The sequence below is a fragment of the Mercenaria mercenaria genome, chromosome 9 (genome assembly GCF_021730395.1).
Source record: "Mercenaria mercenaria strain notata chromosome 9, MADL_Memer_1, whole genome shotgun sequence".
Classification (NCBI taxonomy): Eukaryota; Metazoa; Mollusca; class Bivalvia; order Venerida; family Veneridae; genus Mercenaria; species Mercenaria mercenaria.
Window position 1 is genome coordinate 3,276,365 of NC_069369.1, and position 23,068 is coordinate 3,299,432.

At 34.9% G+C, this 23,068-nt stretch overlaps 1 protein-coding gene across 1 annotated transcript in view; it reads left to right on the forward strand.

Moving 5' to 3' along the window:
* The first annotated feature begins 14,559 nt into the window (after positions 1-14,559).
* LOC123547648 (ionotropic receptor 25a-like) overlaps positions 14,560-23,068 on the forward strand; it is a 91,475-nt gene continuing 82,966 nt past the window's right edge. The window contains exons 1-2 of the mRNA XM_053550713.1: positions 14,560-14,861; positions 22,247-22,349. Coding sequence (XP_053406688.1) covers positions 22,271-22,349 — 79 coding nt within the window. The 5' untranslated portion in view covers positions 14,560-14,861; positions 22,247-22,270. The remainder of the gene's footprint in view (positions 14,862-22,246; positions 22,350-23,068) is intronic.

Below are 23,068 nucleotides of genomic sequence, written 5' to 3' on the forward strand. Positions count from 1 at the left end.
ATTGTCTAGTGGTCAACTATTAAGTTTGTTCAAATCATGACCCTGGGGTCAAAATTGACCGCCCAGGGGTCAACAGTTTTTACATTGGCTTATATAGGGATAAACTTTATAAAAATTTCTTGCCCGGAGCTTGGATATTTGGTATGTGGCATGCTCTAGTGGTTCTCTACCAAGATTGTTTAAATCATGACCCTGTGGTCAATATAGGCCACCTCCGGGGGTCCCTTGTTTTACATTGACTTTTAAAGGAAAATATTTAAAAATCTTCTTTGCAAGAACCATAAGGTCCAGATCTTAGATATTTGGAATTTAGTATTGTCTAGTGGTCAACTGTTAAGTTTGTTCAAATCATGACCCTGGGGTTAAAATTGACCTCACAGGGGTCAACAGTTTTACATTGGCTTATATAGGGAAAAACCTTATAAAAAAGTTCTTGCCCGGAGCTTGGATATTTGGTATGTGGCATACTCTAGTGGTTCTCTACCAAGATTGTTTAAATCAAGACCCTTGGGTCAATATAGGCCACGCCTAGGTGGTCTCTTGAGACTTACTTGTTTTTGAAGCAGTGGCAAAGAAATTTGGACCACAAGTATGATGTTTGATACAGATTTCAATACTCATCTTGAATGGTCTTAATCGTGACCTACTGCCCTACTTTTTAGTGATCACACTATGTCCGTCGTGCGTGCGTCCGTACGTCCGTCAAGTTGTCCGTCCGTCGTCAACAATTGTGTTTAAACGACATCCCCTCCAAAAGCACTGAATGGATTTTGATGAAATTTGGCGTGGATGTTCCTTTGATGGTCCTTCTAAATTTGTTTAAACGGTTCTGCTTGGTTGCACATAGGGGCCGCCAGAGCTAAAAATAGAAAAATCTTCAAACGACATCTCCTCCTAAACCGATGGTCTTATTTTGAAATATTGTCACACAAATGGTCCTTATGTCACCCTCTACCAAGATTGTTCAAATTATACTGATTCTTCAAAAAAAAAAACATGGCCGCCAAGGGACGTGGTCACTTTTCCCTATATGTATACACTCAACAAAATTCCTAATCGGTCAGTTCATATTTGTATTACTATTTTGTTAATATTGCATATATTTGCACGAAATTTCACATGCCGACATTTGAATCGATACCACAGCTAATTATTAGTTTAATTTTGGCGACGCACGGCCAGAGTAACCGCATTAGGCGTTCCGACTAATACTGCATATTTTGCACGTGCAGGACAATGTGCACCAACATGCACGTAGTCGTTTACACGTTTGGCTTTAATGACGGAAGTCCTACTAGAAAAACACATATCATGGTGAAATTGACACAAGAGCAATTAAGGGAAATGTGTACATACCCTTTTTATTTCTATATAGAAAATCTGACCGCTATCGAGTATTGGCCGGAGGAATATTCTTCGGTATGGCTGTCGGAATGTTGCTAGCCGGGACACATTTACGACACGTGTGTAATTATTTTTGCAATTTCAAAAAAAATCTGATATAATTTGTGTGTAGCTGTTACTTTGGTGATTATTTACATTTTAACCTTATTTCCTTTTACAAGAACCTTAATATTGCATATATTTGCACGAAATTTCACATGCCGACATTTGAATCGATACCACAGCTAATTATTAGTTTAATTTTGGCGACGCACGGCCAAAGTAACCGCATTAGGCGTTCCGAGTACAATTCATTGAAGTGACCGATTTTGAATTTTGTTGTATAATTCCAATAGCACGGGAGCGTTGCTCTTGTGTCAATTTCACGATGATATGTGTTTTTCTAGTAGGACTTTCGTCTATAATGCCAAAAGTGTTCATTAACACTTGTATATTGGTGCACATGCCCTGCACGTGCAAAATAAGCTATATTGGTCAACACGCCTAATGCGGTTACTTTTGCAGTGAGTCGGTCAAAAATAAATCAATAATTAGCTGCAGTACCTATTCCGATGTCGGTATGTGAAATTTCGTGTAAATACATGCATTATTAACATTATAGTAATACAACATAAACAGACCGATTAGGAATTGTGTCGAGTGTATAGTAGACATTTAAAACATCTTTTATGAAACTGTAGGCCCAATTTAAAAATAGTTCTTTGCAGCCCTATACCAAGATTGTTCAAATTATTTTAATTCGTCAAAAACATGGTTTCCAGAGGGCGTGGTCACTTTTCCCTATACTATATAATAACGGGGTATTGTATAGATTGAGAATTATTTTCAGTTTGAGCAAAAATGTCCAACCTCGCATATGTAAACTGTTGATACCACACACAGTTACAGTAGGTACATGGTATGCACGGCACACGCTATAGATCGAGGTACCTTTTCGTAGTATAATCAGGGTATGCATAGCATACCTTTTCGTGGTAGATACATGGTATACATTGCATACCTTTTCGAAGAAGAAACATGGTATGCATAGTATACCTTTTTGTAGTAGACACAGGGTATGCATGACATACACTGTGGTTAATAGCAAACTGTGATGAACACCTGGTAATGCAGCTTGTATGTAGACCTGTATCTAGACAAGACCAGTTTTTCAGAGGCATCCCATTATTGCGAGTTTCATTTATTGTTATATGAAGATCACTTCTGGGTTTAGTCATTTTGGTTGGTATGTATTTACTTGATAGCTCATTGACTTTATTTTTAAATTTTTCCCACAGTATGTTTGGGTCATTAGATGAGAGTTTAACAAAAACATTTTTAAAGTATTCATTGAGATCAGACTTGAATGAATCCCAGTTAGCTTTTTTAAATTGTTTGATTTCACGTTTTACTTGACGAGGTCTACCAATTTTAATGTTCATTTCATGAAAGACAGTATTATGATCTGACGATCCAAGACTGGGTAATAGTTTGGTAGAATGAACTTGAAAGCAGCTATCGGCCAATCTCCTTGACATGCATAGCCTCCAAACTAATGGAGCATATCATGGTCTCTAACATCATGCGCCATCTCGACAACAACAATCTTCTCACACCTTTCCAACATGGCTTCCGTTCCAAACATAGCTGTGAGACTCAACTATTATCCTTTACACAAGAAATTTTTGACAATCTCCAATCTGGAAAACAAACAGATCTCATTGTAATGGATTTCTCGAAAGCTTTCGACAAGGTCGATCAACAACTTCTTCTCTATAAACTCATGACACTTGGTGTCAACAAAACATCTCTATCTTGGATTCAATCTTTTCTTAGTAATCGCTCTCAATCTGTAGTAGTTGAAGGCTCACACTCTCATTCTCTACCAGTTTTATCAGTGGTTCCCCAAGGTTCAGTGTTGGGTCCTTGTCTCTTCCTTTGTTTCATCAATGACCTTCCCGATTCTGTTAAAAGTAGAATACGCTTATTTGCTGATGACACCATCATATACCTCACCATCGACTCATTAGTAGACTCTAACAAACCTAAAGATTATTTGACAAAATTAGAAGAATGAGAACGTAAATGGTCTATGGAATTCAATCCTGATAAATGCGAAATCGTAAGAATCTCCAAAAAAAAAAAAAGAAAAAATATCATTTTTCCATATAAACTACATAATCAAGAACTAAAAACCACAGAAAATGCTAAATATCTTGGGATTACTATTAGTGATGACTTTAGTTGGAAAAAACATATTGAAACTACATCTTCAAAAGCTAATAACACTCTCAGATTCATAAAAAGAAATGTACAATGTAATAACCGTAATATCAAAGAAACTGCCTTCAAAACATACGTCCGCCCACAATTAGAATACTGTAACACCATATGGCATCCATGGCAGAAAAACTTAGCATATGAGATAGAAAAGGTACAAAGAGCTGCAGCCAGATATGTTATGAATGATTACTCATACCAAAGCAGCGTAACATCAGTGCTTGAAATTCTTAAATGGCAGACATTAGAACAGAGAAGAATACATGCATCTTTAATTATATTGTATAAAATATCACACAACCTCGTCTCTGTAGATCATAACCACCTGACAGCCTCTAGAAATTTAAACTTTATCATTCCATCTTCAAGAACACAATATCATATGAACTCCATTTCCCCCCGCACGATCAGATACTGGAACGTCTTGCCTTATAACATCAAGGACAGTGTGAACCTTCAGTGTTTCACATCTGACCTAGACTCACATATGTACTAATGTCATCATCCTGTTTTTATTTTTGAACAAAGCTGTACATATTACTGCTCTTACTCTCTTAACACATGCATATCATGTATCATGTAACATAGCAACATGTTTTTAACAACTGCTCCGACCTCCCAGTTATGATCAGAAATTGATTGTTGGGAGTATCCCCGTAGATGTAGATGTAGAAGATAGTTAACTAAAATGTTAGACCTCTGCAACACCGTACTTCAGCAATATGACTATCTAAATTAGTTTATTATTATGACTCCATATCCTTGCTGCCAGTCCGTCCCTCTACTGTGGATCACAGCATTGAACACGGACAAATTCATTAGTAATTTGTTTTAAGGAGACCATGTTCCAGCTGTGTCCACAGTGAAGGGTTTGCTTATGTGAGGTTGGACAATTTTTCTCAAATTGATAATAATTCTCAGTCTATAAAATAGCACGTTTATAGTGGAATCTTCTTCTGTGAAACTGCTAGCCCGATTTTAAAATATCATTACGCAAATGGTCCTTGTATGACCTTCTACCAAGATTGTTCAAATTATTCCGATTCGTCAAAAACATGGCTGCCTGGGGGCGTGATCACTTTTCCCTATATTTTTATGGTAGAAACTTAGAAAATCTTCTCGTATAAAACTGTTAGTCCGATTTTAAAATAATTTCACACAAATTATTCTTGTGTGAACGTCTACAAATTTTATTCAAATTTATCTGCTTCGTCAAAAAACATGGCCACCAGAGGGTGTGGTCACTTTTCATCAACACATCTCCAAAACCACTCTCTGGATTTTGATGAAACTTTACACAAATGATCTCTGGGTAGTCCTCTTTCAAAGTTGTTCAAATGGTTCCAGTTTATTGAACATATGGGTCTTTTTGGTTTAAAATAGGTTTTCAGCTATCAGACTTCAAAAATCTTCTCTAGAGCTTTGATATTTGGCATGTGATATAAGGGTTTGACTCCCTACCATAATCGTCCAAATTATTGCCCTGTGGTCAAAAATGGCCACGCCCCTGTGTGTGACATGTACTTACTATAGGCTGAAAATAAGAAACTTCTTGTCTGAATCAATAATAGCTAGAGCCTTGATATTTGGCGTTGTACTGTCTGCCGTAATTGTTCAAATTATTGCTCTAAGCTCAAATATTGTGTGCGAAATGTATATAATACAGGCTAACATTGAACCTAACTGTAGTTGTACCATTACGTTATACAAACACACTTGAAGCCTTGTACACAGGTGAGCGCTTTAGGATCAATGACCTTCTTGTTTGTTATTGGATGATTGACTGTCTATTCAGGGAACCACAGCTTATATCTTTTGAAGCGTTGCAGTGTTTCTGTATGACATTTATTGCAATTATTATGAACGATTACAACATTGCTTCTTTGCTCGTCTTTGAATTCTTCAAAATATAGTTTTCCTGAAGGAAAAAGGTTCGTATCTAGGGTTTTTAAGCGTACCTGTGAATAGTTTACCACCTTGTTGAATGCATTCTGGTCAATTTGAAGATGTTTATTTAATGAAGCTTGCCATTCCTGCATAAGCTTTATAGTTTCGTTGCTGCCTTTAATGCCGATTAGTCCTGTACACAAATTCCCAGGCCCGTCAGACTGCATCCAAATTTCAAAGTTTCCGTCGAAGTAAGGGAAAGGATTCTGTAACCAGACAAAATCTAAATCTGCGTACACAATATTTACACCTGTCTGGAAGTATTTAAGAATATGGGTCGGGCGTCCAGATGCCAGCTCGCTAAACGCTTGACTTCCGTACACTACAGCCTCACTCGAAGAATTCCGCCGAATTTTTACAAGTGTTATAAAGTTCCCATCAAGTTGCCATAGTTTAAAGAAAACAATATCGTCTTCAGCTATGACTGTTAGTCTATAGTTCAAATGAAGTTTTCTGTAGAAATGAAGCAGTTTTGAAAAAAGTCAAACTATCCATCGTTAACTGTTACCAATATTGTCCATTTCATATCTGGCTTTTCGTTGAAAGGAATTGCTTTCGTCTTGTTGTACAATTTGATATTGATAAATATTAGTATAAAGAAACAACCTGTAACAAGTATCCAGCAATATAACGACTTCCCTTCGTAAGCCATTCCTATTCAGCTATGCCTAGAGTTTGTAGTTTTATTTTATCACCGCATTAGATAGAGAGATTCTTTTATTACCGCCACAGACAGGACAGCAAAAATATTCAACTATTAAATATACAAAGAGCATTAACATGACAAATAACAGACAAGTACAACTAAATAAGATAAGATAAGCGAGAATATCAGCAACCGATATTATAACGACGTAAAACTGTACAGAATAGGCAAATTCTGTGCAAACAATACCAATTACAAGTACTATGAGTACGTATGCTTAAGCTCGTTTAAATGGGTCAGCCGTGTTGTTGTACTTATATAATAGACTGACCCGGTTTATAGGTTGGTAAGGACTAAGATACTAATAAACTTTGATAATGTGGCAGTTGACCTCAATACAATCGACACTGTTTATTTTCCAATACAGGTAAATCCAATGATTGCTTTACAATAGATCTGTGATGGGTTATCTTTGAACACCCCTGGACTAACTGGATTCAACTGCCACATTATCAAAGCTTATTAGTATGTATTGTATTTTGATATCAAAATATTCTGTAAAGTGCTTCTTCCCCTTCCTTTTGGATCCGTCCATGTTTACAAACACGTTCGTTTATTTTATGGACTGTAACTTTATAGTCCTGCTAAAATTCGGTATTAACAACATATTGTTCAATTCATGCCTTGCTTAAATGAAAAACAAGGCATAAAAAGGGTGTTCGATAAACTACCTTCGATTGAATTTCTAGTCGCATTTTTGTATATATATAAATACTTGACAATGTAAAGACTCGGCGCAAGTTGGAAGTCTATATGTTACCTTTACCATCAGAAATGTTTATACACAACTGTTATAAGCTGGCACAGGTTTTAAAAGCGTTCTTCTTGTTGCTGCTGGAAAACAGAACGCTGCAAGATTGATTTCCATTCTCTATGCTTGGAAAAATTGAAGTTTCCATGGAAACATTTATATAATCTAATAAATTTTATTTTTGCAGGATGTTAAATATATCTGGCTTAAACCATAAACACTGTCTTTCTGCACAATTGGTATAACGAAATAGCCTATGAGTAAAAATCTTACTCAGTATCTACCTGGTAGCCTACAAAACTGTCCTAGAAATTGTAGCTTTTTATAGACTATTGTTGTTATTATTGAATGTAATCTAAGAGAAAAGAGAGGTATGGCATTATTTACATGCAGTGGTAACTTTTGTGTATATTTTACACAGTAACGATGAGCACGTTAGAGAATCAATGTGTTAGAATTAGTCATGTAATTCCATAATTCGCAACTATACAATGCTTTATGTTGTAACATTAATCTCACTATTAGTTATGCTAAGTAGAGTTCTCTGAAGCAGTTAGTGTTAGCATTGTGAATATTATTGTTTAAGAGTTATACCAAGATGTACATATCCGGTATCCTATTTTATTGGTTTTGTACCAATTGTCCAAGTTCTAGAAGTTTTCTCAAAGTATGTCTTTGACTAGTTGTACACCCTAACGGCATATTTTATAGCATTATACTTAAATCGCCAATTCGTTGAGGAACGGTAACAAATATCTATCATTTTATCCGATTTTATTCCGGGGTGTTACTGAAGTCGTTGCTCTCCCATTGAACAAAGAGAAAGAAAAAGTACCGTATTACATGTACGAAGGGCTCGTACAAAAACTGGAGATATTAAGTCAACAATTCATTAGATTCAAAGTGCTTCACTGTAATTTTATATTCATATACATTTGCTGACTGGCAAGTAATTCCACATAGTTCAGGAATTAATTTACACAGTTTTATCGTTATTATTTTTGTTTTATTACCCCTGTAAACATGCTCTGTAGGCTTTAGTTGCATTTTATGAACTCTTGTTGTTTTGCTTTGATATGGTGTCCATTATTGCAAGCCAACCTATTATAAACTTACAAACTTGATTACAAACATAACTTTTCCTACAGATTTTTTCTCTACAAATCTGTCATTGGTATGCCTACTCAGATCTGTCATTTTATTAAACTTACGTAAATATACACGTTATCAAGACACGTAGTAGGCATTGTAACTGAAAATACAAACTTCAAGTAGGAGCTATCTATATTAAATATATGTGTACCGTAGTTAACTGCATCAAAAAGCAAGGACTGAAAAAAATTAAAATTTCATTTCCTGAAAAAGAGTTATTTGAGCTGAAAAAAAAATGATCCCGGATGAAATATTTGGAAAAAATGGAGACAACTCCGTAAAGACTTTATGATAGGCTTAGGTGACTATTGACCTAGAACCTCATGCAAACTATGCACTTTTTACCTCTAATCATGAAAAAAGCATGCATACTTGCCACATGGATTAGCAACCTGAATACAAAACTATGTAAAGATCAAATAATTGATTGCCCTGGGGAAAGTAGGATTTTTTTTTGTGGTGAAATTTGTCAACAAACAGACGATTTTTTTTAAAAAGTCAAAACCCACAGAATTTCACAAGGTGAAATATGTTGAAAAGGCTACTGCTGGAATGAGAACAATCTCAACTATCCATACATATGAGTCAAAGTATGGGAAAAATATCTAGAAATATGAGAAAATCGAAGAAATCAATTTCAAGATTGTTAGATGCATAACTGTGTAATCATACATGGCATTTATCATAGATAGGTTACTTTTCCTTTGCACTGATATAACATGGGCAGGATTAGGATTAAGAAACGGTGTTCACTCAACAATTTCACTACATAAACGGATTGTTTCCCTTGTGTAAAGAAGGCTTAGGGTAAGTCTCTACACGTAAACACGTAATAACAATTAGAAATTTCCATTCGACTGCGTAAGCACCGTTTGCGTTCTCGGTATTCTCCGGTACAGAAAAGCCATGGGCTCGTGTTTCCTACGAACATGCATGAAGAATGCTGAAACGCATACGAGGAAATATAAACACATGGAAATTACAGATTTCGTATCATTGTAGCGCATGGCATGCATTGCTTAGCACAGCGTTTCGATATCATGTCTGGCACGCGAGTTTATTTCATTTAAAATGTATATAGTATGATAAAGGCTTAGCTTTGTAAAAAAAAACAAAAAAAAGCTAGTTTGCAGTCCGTTGTCGATTTTATTTCGTGTAAATAGTTACTTTAACATGTTTTAAACTTTTAGAAAGTTCGTTCAAAGGCTGTCACTAAAAGCAGATCTGGTGCGCCTGTGATATATTACAGACTCCGGTATATGCTGGATTCAAGCGATTTGATTTTTTATCTTTAATGTATATATTTTGTAACCACGGTAATCCTAACCCTAACCTTTATTCATAATATTATACATACTTTACACTAAATGCGTGCGGACATGCAAAAATTTGCGTATTTTTGCCGTGCGCTCCAGATCTGTAATGACAAACATCGTCGTTCAAATCTAAATTTGCTTGATTTTACCAGACATATTTATTGACTCATCCATTACAACATGATTGCTCGCCTTTACATGTATAAACAGCACGAAAACAGTTAATCCTATATCTGATACAAAATTACTATTTTATACACTAATTAATTTAAGGTGAATCCTAAAACAAATATTGCCACTTTAAACATCAGTCTCCGCATCTCATTCATGCGAGATTACGAGATTTGAGCGCCACCGGAGAGAGACAGAGAGACAGAGGGACAGAGACAGAGAGGTCACAGTTAGGCCTGGAGCAATGATATATCTTCTTCCCAGGTTAGCAAGAGTATTTTTCAGACTTTATTCCCGAAAGATAGATCTTCAGATGACGGTAAAGCTTGCAGCTGGTCCAACGCAGAAAAATTATTCTTGAGAGTGTCTTCATATTACGAATTAAGCACAGCTGCTGGTCCATTGCAAAGATTTTATTCCTTGGCGGGAACCTTTTAATCAAGTTTCTTTTCACCACAAGCGAGATCGTAGATTTTCATATAGAATTCCTATCGTAATCGAAAAATAAAGGTAATTTTATCTAGTTTAGTTGTTCTTTTCGGTGTTTCATTTGAAAAAAAAAAAAACACATGATACACCGACCTTCTGTTTATAATGTCATCTATAGTAATAGATCAACAGTCAGCAATATACACAGCTGTCGCATTGTAACACTCGGAAAATTTATTGACCTCAAAACGGGATATATTCCAGAGGCCAGAATGCTCGATTATCTACGACATGTCTCATTAGATATTCATACTTCACATAAACAATAAAAAAGATAGAAACACAACAACCGACTATTGTATGTAATACTGTCAGTGTATTTATCAGATAACATATAGATGATTTTGGGGTGTTATGTTTGCAGAAAATCTACCCTAACCTTTTATTATGCCCCCATCCCCCTTGAAGAAGGTGGGGTATATTGTTTTGCAGATGTCGGTTGGTCGGTCGGTATGTCGGCCGGTCTGTCTGTCCGTAGCCTAATCCGTTTCCGGATGATAACTCAAGAACATGAAAGTTGATAGGGAGATTGGCCATGACCAGCAGATGACCCCTATTGATCTTGAGGTCAGTAGAATAAAGATCAAGGTCACAGTGACCCGGAACAGTTAAACCGTTTCCGGATAATAACTTAGAACACTTGGGCCTAGGATCATGAAAGTTGATAAGGAGGTTGGTCATGAACAGCAGATGACCTCTATTGATTTTGAGGTCAGTAGGTCAAAGGTCAAGTTTACAGTGACATGGAACAGTTAAACCATTTCCGGACGATAATTTGAGAACACTTGGGCCTAGGATCACGAAACTTTATAGGGATGTTGATCATGATCTGCAGATGACCCCTATTGATTTTGTGGTCAAATGTCAAGGTCACAGTAACCATTTCCAGATGATAACTTGAGAATGATTGGGCCTAATTTGACGAAACTTAATAGGGAGGTTGATCATGACCAGCAGATGACCCCTATTGATTTTGAGGTCAGTAGGTCCAAGGTCAAAGTCACGTTGACCCAGAACAGTAGAACAGTGCACAGTGACCAAATCATTTCTGTTCCTTGTGCAAGTACTGAATGCACCAAGGGGGGCATTTCGTTTTCTACGAGCTCTTGTTATTTTTATGTTATTAAACGTAACTGCAATAAACGAAAGGAAACATGAAATCAAGTTATACATGCCTCTGAGTTACCCAGGTAATGAAAAACTGAATAATGATCGTTAGCAATAGATATTTATTATTAATACAGACGGAGGATGATTATAAAACAATTGACACAGATGACAGCTATCAGTAGATCTTTTAATACAAGACGTTTGAGATCAGTGCATTTGTGCGTATTTATCGAAATTAAAATCTAAAAGAAATCCTTTGAAAGCATTCAACGTAATCAAGGAAAATGATAGGGTTTTCAGTTTTCAAGTTTATTGGCACAATCAGCAAACAATTTGCTTTGGCCATTTACAAGTAAAAAATACTATGACAAAGACACAGCCATATACATACACAAATGATAATGTGTACTTAATATTTTTATACACATTATTTAAGACATAATTTATAGCAAAAGAGTGTTTTAACACTATTTATGCACGATGGGCGGTTATACGTCGGGCGTAATAATTTTACGAGGGCGCAGCCCGAGTGAAATTATTTGTACGACGTATTACCACCCAAGTGTATAAATAGTGTTAAAACACTCTTTTGCTATAAATTATTTCGATTCTAATAAGCCCTTAATCTAAAACAATAGATAAAATGTAGTAGTGCTCTTTCTTGGTCGCAACAAAAACATGACGTCACCGCACGTTAACGTGGCGTCATTCTAGCGTAAGTGTGACAAAATAGTAAATGAACAAATAAAAGCATCTTTGCTTTTGATGAAAACTATATACGTTAAGTTGTTTAACTTGATTTTCGATACTGGAATCATTTCGGAACAGTGGAAAATCGGCATCATCAACCCAATATATAAAAATAAGGACGACATTACAAAACCAGAAAACTATCGACCCATTACATCGCTAAGTTGTATAGGGAAAGTATTTACGAGTATTTTGAACAAAAGAATAACCGACTATGTTGAATCAAATGACATTTTAAATAACACACAAGCGGGATTAAGAAAAGGTTGTTCAACAACAGATAATCTTTTTATTTTGCAACATATTATTCAATATCTACATAATAACAGAAAAAAAAATTGTGCATTTATCGATTTGAAACAAGCGTTCGACACGATTTGGACAAATGGCCCCTGGATTAAATTAATAAATGCTAATATAAATGGAAAATGTCTGCAAGTAATAAGAAATATGTAGATCTATTATGGAATAAAACCTTGTATAAAAGTAAATTCAAATTTTACGAACTTTTTCTCGTGCAACATTGGAGTACGTGAAAATTTGTCATCTTTGTTATTCTCATTATATTTAAACGACCTAATACTTTTTCCAGAATAACAGTAATGTACAAGGACTATTACTACAGAATGAACAAAACACAAATGAACTTTATAATTTGTTAAAAGTTTTTATTTTGCTTTACGCAGACGATACAGTAATAATGGCAGAAACTGCAAAAGATTTACAAGAAGCATAAAATACCTACGAATAATATTGCGGTACATGGCAACTTAAGGTAGTTACCACAAAAACTAAAATTGTAGTTTTTTCAAAAGGTAGACACCCGAATTATAACTTCACTTATAAAAATGAAATAATAGAAGTCGTAAACGAGTATAAATATCTTGGTATCTATTTGAGTAGAAGTGGGTCTTTCTTTCATTGTAAAAACACATTGCAAATCAAGCAACTAGGGCAATGCATAGCCTAATTAGAAACTCTAACCGTCTAAACCTCTCCATAGATTTACAAATAGATCTCTTCAACAAAACATTCAAACCGATTCTTCTGTCTAGAGATGAAATTTGGGGATTTGGGAATCTAAAGGTAATAGAAATGGTTCAACTCATTTTTTAAAGATATATACTGAAATTAAAACGGTCTACTGCAAGTTGTTTTATTTATGGTGAAACAGGCTGTAAGCCATTATCATTACATATTGAAGAAAGAATGATCTCATTTTCGTCGAAATTATGTACCATTGAAGAAGGTGATACATCAAAGATATTGTATTTTGTATATAAAAATATCTTGCAATCCTCTCAAAATCTACCTGATGAACTGCTTAAGGTAAAATTACCATGGCTTTACAATGTTAAATCAATTTTGATAAAATGTGGTTTCATAAATATATGGAAATGAACATACTTTTCCAAACGCAAAATCAGAGGTGGAGGACGAATGATTTCAGACAACCACGCAAGTTTGAGGTCGTGTGATTTTGTTGAAATGAATTCAAACGATAAATCACTATGAAGGGTTTTAGTTTCAATTCAAACATAAGTCGTCACTCATTAGTGACTCGCATCGTAAGACATTGAACTCTTATCTTGCCATTGACGATGTAAAGCTAGTTCCATACAAGGGTAAGAGCATTGTCTCCAGGCTTAACTTTACAAAGCCCAAACATAAATGCAGACATTAAATATTGAAAGACTTGCCTTTTTCTAGAACCGGGAGTATCGTCACTCGAGATCCAAACATTGTTAATTAATGAATTCTATGTGCTTCACAATAATCAAATCCATGAAGGTTTTATTATAACAGCAGGTGTTATATGACGCCAACCCTTTGAGCAGAGCTTTTAGTCAAAAGTGTAAAAATACCTTAATATGAAAGACAGGAACATATTACAGGAATAAATATGAGCCGCGCCATGAGAAAACCAACATAGTGGCTTTGCGACCAGCATGGATCCAGACCAGCCTGCGCATCCGCGCAGTCTGGTCAGGATCCATGATGTTCGCTTTCAAACCTTATTGCAATTAGAGAAACCGTTAGCGACCAGCATGGATCATGACCAGACTGCGCGGATGCATGTCTATTTCTTTATTTCTGTCTGATTTATGCACATCTATTATATTACAACACAGAAAACAACATTATAAAAGTATATGCATTCTGTAAGGATGCAAGAGTCGATTTATGATGTAACAGTAAAACGTCCAGCATACATTGCAAACTTATAAAATGCACATGTAATTACTGCACGAGACTATAATTCATTGCGATGTTATCAGTCAGATATTGCTAAAACGTATGCCTTTCCAATTGAATTCGCCAACCAGATTGCCTTTAATATGTCACTTACACACAGAATCGTTGAATAAAAGAGGAGAAAAGACTTGTAATGGAAATTGTGTATCACTATTAAAAAGAGATATTGATATTATATTATAGAAAGTTTATCTCTGGGGGTTTAATATTGATTCCATCCGTTAAGCCATAATTCAGCCAGTGTTGAAAACTAATTAATGCTCGATGTAACCAGCAGTAGATAAACTGCGCGGTGGCTTACCGTTATACCTTATAGATTCACCGATAAATGAGAGCAGTTTCATTAAGCTTGGTTTTTTTTCCAGATATGTTCTAAGTTATGAAGTGAAGAGGTGATCTTGGATAATTCAGACGCTGGATTTTACATTGCAGGATAAATCACTTATTTGGATTATTTCTACATATGTTTTCTTACTCTCGTATCGCATGACTGCGTCGTTTTGGATTTAACATTGTGTAACATATGGTTAATGCATTCAGAATTCTAAAGGTAATGTTTTCATTGTGTTCTATAATGAATAAAAAAAACATTATCAGATTGGTCGAGACGTTTTATGTAATACACGTCAATAATGATATTTATTCCGTGTTTCAGTGGTTTATTGTAAAATAAGTGTACATAGTATCCTAATTATCTCTGTTTTATGAGAGTATATTGTGTAAGAACATTAATATTATTCGTTTTACATTTAAATATTTATGTACTGACTTCAGCGTAAAAGGTTATGGTCAGTTTATTTATAAATTGCTGAGAACTATTTTATGTCTTGACGACAAAAGTGCATCTTGAAATAGAAAAAAATGTTTTTATTGTATGTTAGATCAAAATGTCTGTCAATCGTGAGCGCACTATATTACAATCTGGTGTTTACTCGATGAACATAGTTTCTATTTTATATTGAAACAAACAAATATCATCAGTCAGGTTGTTCATTTTCATAGTTATTTTAATGGGAAACGATTCTTTTTAAAAACGAAAGTTTCCCTAATTTTGAAAATTATTTGTCAACGTTCAGCACTTCAGCACAGTGTACAAAATAGGTATAATCTTGTTGACTTATTCCTGAGCCTCCTTTACAGCATTCAAGATCAGCCAGAATCCTCAACCAACAGTGCAGCCATAAAAACTCCTGTAGCAAATCTGCCTACCAACACAGCTTCTTCCCAGCCACTGTTGTCTTTTAGAACCGCCTGCCTCAATGTGCCGTAAATCAGCCTACGCTAGAGGGCTGTAAGGATGTTCTAGGAAATATCAACACATTCTAAATGCCAAACTTTGTTTTATCAGTTTTTCAAACTGTATACAAAGAGAGACTTTTATATTTTTAGATGTAAATAGTTGCCCCCTGCTGCTGCGCATGTACATTATTTTATTCAGATCGCGAGTATACCCTTTTAGAGTGAGGCGATTACTGAAGATGATGATGACGTTTTATAAAACCTTCAGTTTTGTTTCATTTAGACATCAAAGTAAATCCCAAATGAATGAGAAATACATTTTATATCAAGCACAGTGCTAATATATATCACGAGTCTTAAACACAATTAATGTGTTTAATAAATTAAACAAAAATGCTTCGTGTCTTGGTTTCTTGTATCTATGGAGTTTGTTTTCCTTTTTCAACGCGAGTGTTCATTCTTATCCTTTCCTACTTATCTTGTTCAAACTATGATGTATGTATTTAATTTGTACTGGGAATAAAATATGTTTAAACTAACGCGAGTGTTAAAATTATACAAAATTATACAGTCGTGTGTGCTTTCGAAATTATCGCTAGAAGTACAAAGCTTTACGCAAGTGAAAGTTGCTTAGACAGCGTGTACGTTATAACGTCTTGCATCAGACGTTACTTCTAATGTAAAATGATCTACTAGCGAATTAAGGACACGCAAAGGTGCTAGTATTATCTGGAGCCAATTATAATTTACTTATATTCTTGCATAAAAACTAAATCTTTCAATGGATCCGGGCGTGTTTTAAAGGGAGAGAAGATGTTTTTAACAAGGCAGTTCACGTACTGTTCATAACATGATTTTTATTTTTGATGCGGTGTCATGGTCGTGTCGCTGTTTGCTTTCTGTCAAATTGGGCGTTAGAAAAATGTTCGTCGATAACCGTGAATGTATATTCAATCGCATGTAATTTCTGCGATTGTTTTTAGGAATCATTTCAACGATATTGGTTATATGGTGGCATATTTCTGCCACGAGATAGCTAGGTAGTTATCGCGATACTTCAAAAAAAAATATCGTGATGAAACGAAATTTTCTGAAAAGATTATCTCAATAGTAGAAGGTTTCCTGGAAATATTATTGCGATAATTTACATTATAATCTCGATAAAAATTGTGTAAGTGCCCACAACTGTCATTTACTAGCTAGATAGTTATTTCGATATTGTCAGAAATTATCTTGATATTTCGAACTTTTCTGAAAAGTTATCTCAACAGCCTAAAGTTTCCTGGAAATATGAAGCATATCTAGAAAAAAATAATTTATTCCGAAAATGTGGTCAGAAAAATGAACAACTTTGCTGGAAATTTTGAAATATTATCGTAATAGCTACCAAATATCTCGTGGCAGATACAAGCATTGACGCGAAATTTTGCGCTAAAACATTTTCAGGAAAGAGATTAAAGTATCTAGAAATTGTTATTTATTGCTGAAATGTTTGCAGAAAAAATGCACACATTTCCTGGAAAGTTAACAAAATGATCGTGATAGCTACCTGAGAAAGAAATATACCACCAGATTATGGTTAAAAAATATAAATCTTTGAAGCAAGTCAAAACGTTGAAAATGGTTCGCACTCAAAATAACTCGACTGTAAAAATTATCATGCAAAAATAAGACTAATGTCATATTTGTAAGAAAGTGAAATAAAACAATTGTTTAAAACATTGAATGCACGCTTTTGGTAGTTTTGTTGATTTATTCGCCCTGGTTGTGGATTCTTTTTCTCTCTTTGATCATTAAAAAGCTGGTTTCCAGTTTATACCATTGACTGACTGTTGCCAAACTTGATGTTTAGCAAGCTTATATTAAGTACAGGCTTTGGATTGTATTTTAGGCCACTATTACCAAAAATAGAAAAATAGTTTGTAACCTTTGTGTTTAAATAGCTTTTATCAAAGAATCATAAATTACAAATGCAAATGACACATCTACTTTTCTTATATATTTGTACTTCTGAATGGCATGATCGGATGCAGTCAGATATGTATAATAGAACATGACATATTTTTAATTCTAATATGCTTTTCTCTGTTAAAACACTCTTACGCTAGAATGACGTCACGTTGACGTGCGGTGATGTCAATGTTTTTGTTGCTACCAAGAGAGAGCGCTGCTATATTTTATCTACTGTTTTAGATTAAGGGCATATTAGAATTGAAATAATTCATAGCAAAACCGTGTTTTAACACTTTATACACTCGGGCGGCAATACGTCGTACAAATAATTTCACGAGGGCGACGTATAACCGCCCATCGTGCATAAATAGTGTTAAAACACTCTTTTGCTATAAATTATTTCTTAAACTGAATCTGTTGGTGTGATGCAAAGTTTCCGTGGAATTTCCACGTTTCTTGTTTATATATCGAAGGTTGTATGAAGAGGATGTGCTTGTTTCAGTGTAAGATCGAAATATCTTTCATCAAGTAAACACCAGATACAATATTTTCACGAGTGGCGCAGCCACATGCGGAACTGTAATACAGCACATGCGAGGTCGAAATCTCTTTCACTCGTGGACACCTCACATGTACTCTATGTCATGATTTTAATGTTTCCTACCAGGCAGTGATATTTGATATTTTGAGCCGCAAATTACTAGATATAGTGAACAAAACAGCTAGCCTTCCATTTGCTACTTTGCAAATATCTTAAACATTACAGAAAGTAGTGCTACCATAAACGTTACAGAAAGTAGTGCTACCATAGAAGTTACAGAAAGTAGTGCTTCCATAAACGTTACAGAAAGTAGTGCTACCATAAACGTTACAGAAAGTAGTGCTTCCGTAAACGTTACAGAAAGTAGTGCTACCATAAACGTTACAGAAAGTAGTGCTACCATAAACGTTACAGAAAGTAGTGCTTCCATAAACGTTACAGAAAGTAGTGCTACCATAAACGCTATAGAAAGTAGTGCTTCCGCAAACGTTACAGAAAGTAATGATTTCATAAAGGCGAAGAATCTAATTACGAAACCTGTAATCACATGATCGCTGGGATGAAAAATCTTGCGTTAGTGGACTCTTTAATATGAATGAATAGTTTATTGCGATAATTTAGCGATTCTTGCCCTGAAGAAATTTACCCTTTGCCTGACAGTAAATTCTAATTAATCGTCTAGGGTAGAAAATATTGCATTACGACACTATATATAAAGGTCTGAAATGTGGAAAAATGACAAAAGGCATTGATCGCAATCCAGTTAGTGATGGCTTCTGTTTGAATGTGTCCTATGTTTAACTTAAAATGATTTCATAAATTATATGATGTATTTGTTATTAAAACATGCAGTTTCTTCGATAAATAATTACTGCAAGCTTTGCGATTTTTTTATCAAGCTACTGTCCGTTGACCAAATAAGGGACCGGTAGAAGGTGTAAGTGTTTTATAAGAATTGTTGTATATCATTCATTTTTATATACTGGAAGTTGCAGAACCTAAGCTATTAAAAGTGATTTCATTATAACGTCGTCCTGTTTAATGTTCATTGTGTTTCAGAACATTAAACATAATTTATACATTTAGACACTTATCTACTATTTCGTAATAATCTGCATGCGTTCTAGAATTAAAGCATTTTATTGCTATTCAGAAGCCTGTGATAATGTGGAAGTTATATGTTTAAGATTATGTGATTAATTTATCATTTACGGCATGCGCGGTCATAGTGACAATTTACACATCAGAAACCACTGTGTTAACCCCCCCCCCTCCCCCTCCCCCACCACGCCACATACACACACACAGACACATCACATCACAACACACTCCCTGTTTCTAATTGCTGTAGCAATAACAAGACAAAATATTTCATCTCTAATTAATCGAGGGAGCATCATACGTAAAATATTTATAATAGGTGAGGCCAATAATGAAACAATGATTTAAACTATGGTGTTTACAAGAGGAAATTTTGACCTCATATAAATTTTCTTGCTACTATGTCCTCAATCTTTCCCCAACTGGAAGGCATATAGTAACCGGACCGCCTGTCCGTCCGCCCGTCCCTCAGTTTCCAATCTATAACTGAAGAAAGTTTTGTCAGAGGAACTGCAAACTTAGTAGGCAGATAGATAACCCCTATCAATTTTGTGATCGGTTGTTCAAAGGTCAAGCGCGTGGTGGGTGACCTTGATCAGAAAATCGGACCCCAATGATAACATTTCAGACTGCATAGATTGTCTGTGGCGAGTAAATAACCCCTATCTTGGGGTTGTCAGTAGGTCAAAGGCAAAGGTCAGGGTGTTCTTAAGACTGAAAACGGTTTCCGCTCCATAGCTAAAGAACACCTGGGCCTACAGCTGTCAGAGTTCGTAGAGTGATTGCCTATGGGCAGTTGATGACGTCTTTGTTTTCAGGGTCGGTAGGTTAAAGGTCAATGGCAAAATAGTATTGAGACAGAAAATGGTTTTCGGATTCGCTCGGTTATTATAGAACACTAGGCCTATGGTTGTCAAACCTTTAAAGATGATTGCCTATAGCCAGTAGATGACTCATATTGTCAGGATGTTAATAGGTTAAAGGTCTAGGTCACTGTGATTTAGTGACTGAAAGTAACTTAAGAATCGTGTGACATACCGCTTTCAATCTTCATAGGTCTATGCTGATGGCTGCTCTTGCTTTAAGGTCAGTAGGTCAAAGGTCAAAGCCACGATGACCATGACACTTGAACATATTCAGTTCAATAACTGTAGAACGTTTTCCAACAGTCCACAAATTAATAGGATGATTGCTTGTTGTCATAAGATGACTGTTATTATGCTGGATGTCAGCTTTTCCCGAGAGGCTTTTCTATGTATTCAAAAGGTTAAGGCATGAATAAAATTGTGCGCATCATAATTACATTATAACCACCATAGGTAATATTCATAGACAACAAGAAAACATTCTTCTCGTGTAAAATAATCATTTTTAGAGGGAAAGCGATTGAGCATGACATTTCAGCTCGCTTCGCTCGCATGTCTTAATTTAGTATTATGTATACAAAAGGGGATGAACAATGCAAAAAGTGCATGTACCAAAAGTCGAACCCTTCCGCCACTCCCACGCCGTATTTTATAGTTTTCCATCTGCACCTCTTTCCGTGTTTAACTGCAATGTTTCCACCATCCATCCCCAAATCCTGTTGCGTCGAGTATTTTTGCTATTTTCGACGACATCTTATGTATCAGTGTTATACATTAATTGCTTTAGTGGTACTGTAATGATGTATGTTTATGTCTTTTTACTAACCATTGCAATTAGGAAAATGGGGGTTTGTGAAACGACTGGTATAAACATTAGATCTTTTATTGTGTATGTAATTATTTCATTACGGAAATTATAATTGCCTAGCCGGTACCCTGTGTGACAGTAGTGTCGATTTGCTGACCCTCAGGCACAACTGGATTTTTTTCTCCATTGAGAACACATATAGAAAGTTCTTCTTTGTTGTTCGATATTATTTATATTCTATCACCGACGTTTGCAGACAATTGATAACATTGTTACATGGAAATAACAGAGTGTGGATATAAATGTTTAATGACATTTAAAGTAAATGTTACAACATGTTGAATTTCCTGGCGCTTTCATGTAACACATTAACGAATATGAAAAGCAAAACAATATTGACAAAACTGATCAGGGACAAGATAACATTGATATGACACTTGTAATGATTTACTTTACTTCAAAGCACCGCGCACACTATCACGTGGTTTCCTGATATATTAACACTACCTTAGGTTGCCACTTAATGCGAATCGGCTTCAATGCTTTTTTCCATGTTTAGCAATATTAGCAATAATTGATTTAATTATTGAATTGTGACAAAGTAATAAAAGTGTTTAAGAGTGTGGTTGATGCTATTAATAATATCTTGTTTATAGATGTAGTGCAAATGTACCCGTTTTATCTTTTATTATCGTCAGCATAAAATGTATAGACAATGGCTTTAAAATATATGGCATGTGAAATAAAATCTTGGATAAAAGCTGAAGTTTCTTTGAACAGTTCTATTTATGATGGACACAGTTTTTCGTTGACCCCTTACCTCTTATATCCACCCGTCTTAATTTCAATTGGCAATAGTTCTATTTAACAATTGTGCGGTATGTATTTATATGGAAAAGACTTGTAAAACATACTTATTGAAGAGGTGTTCGAACAAAACGATGAAAATGGCCGAATACCCTCGAAGAATTTATTTTTAAATGATGAATATCACTTTTGAACAGCCAAACTCCTGTATAATTTAAACTGATTTTAAATACAGTTGACCAGTACCTTTCTCTTTGCCATTTCAGAGAGCTTTTGTCTGTTCTATTAACCTAATGTTTTACACATTTTATGCCATCCATTTATAATCGCGGTCTTTTTACATGATCTTAAATATGAGTTTTAAAAATGTTTTTATATCAATCAGTCTATATATTGTCGTGGCCTTTTCCCTTGATATGAAATACGAGAAATTAAAATAAGCAATTTATTTAATAATGTGAACCAGTTAGTCACTTTCACCCTTTGCGCATATTGTCCCAGTAAAATTAATAATTGAGTTCTTTTTTGTTTTCGCATTCCCGAACGAGTCGCAGCCTGTAATGTGAGAGATTTTCAATTAAGAAAAATACAATTACACCTGAATTATTCATACATTTCAGAGCGCGTGACGTAAGTGAATTTAGATGGTGACAACGACAATGTTGGCGTTTATTCTTGTTGCGGCGTGGGCTGCGCTTTCCAATGTTAGAGGTGCAGATATAGGTAAGAATATTAGAAAGTTTCAGTAAATGTAATATTAACAAAGTCTTGCATGCTTTTATATAAAGTACTTAAAGCAAACTAAGCTGGTTGAATGTTTAAATGTTTGTTATGGACACTCCATTATGTCTTCGAATGCAGTAAAATACCTTGGTCTCAAGGCTAATACTTTTTTGTCTGGTGACTAAGTTTCTAGATTTCAAAGATGGGACATTAACAAGTTTGCAGTATCCCATTTTACTTAGAATTCATCCTTACAATGGACAATGCCAAGATACATCATTGTAAATCAACTGTCTAAAAAATGAAGGTTTTTCTTCTGAATTTGGAAAATGTATTTTAACCTGTCTGAATTCATTCCTGTCAATATCTGTTTCAAAAGCTTCTTTTTACCAGTACTTCATTGTTCTGGTATATAAAATTGTATTCCAAGGATTATGCCTACCTATGATTTTCACATTTACGTGTATGTGTTAAATCCATCGTTTCCGCATCAGGATGCATTAAAAAGTCTTAATTGCAAATTATGTTTTTATGTTTATAAACAAGAATGTAAGTATTCGCATTTGTTGATATGATATAGACATCAACAAAAATACACTAGATTTTTTTTTGTTTTGTTTTAAAATAATGCTATTACTATTATATAATGAAACATACTTACTTTAAAATTACTTTTATATTGGCGTTCAGTGCTTACTCAGATACCATTATAGTAATAT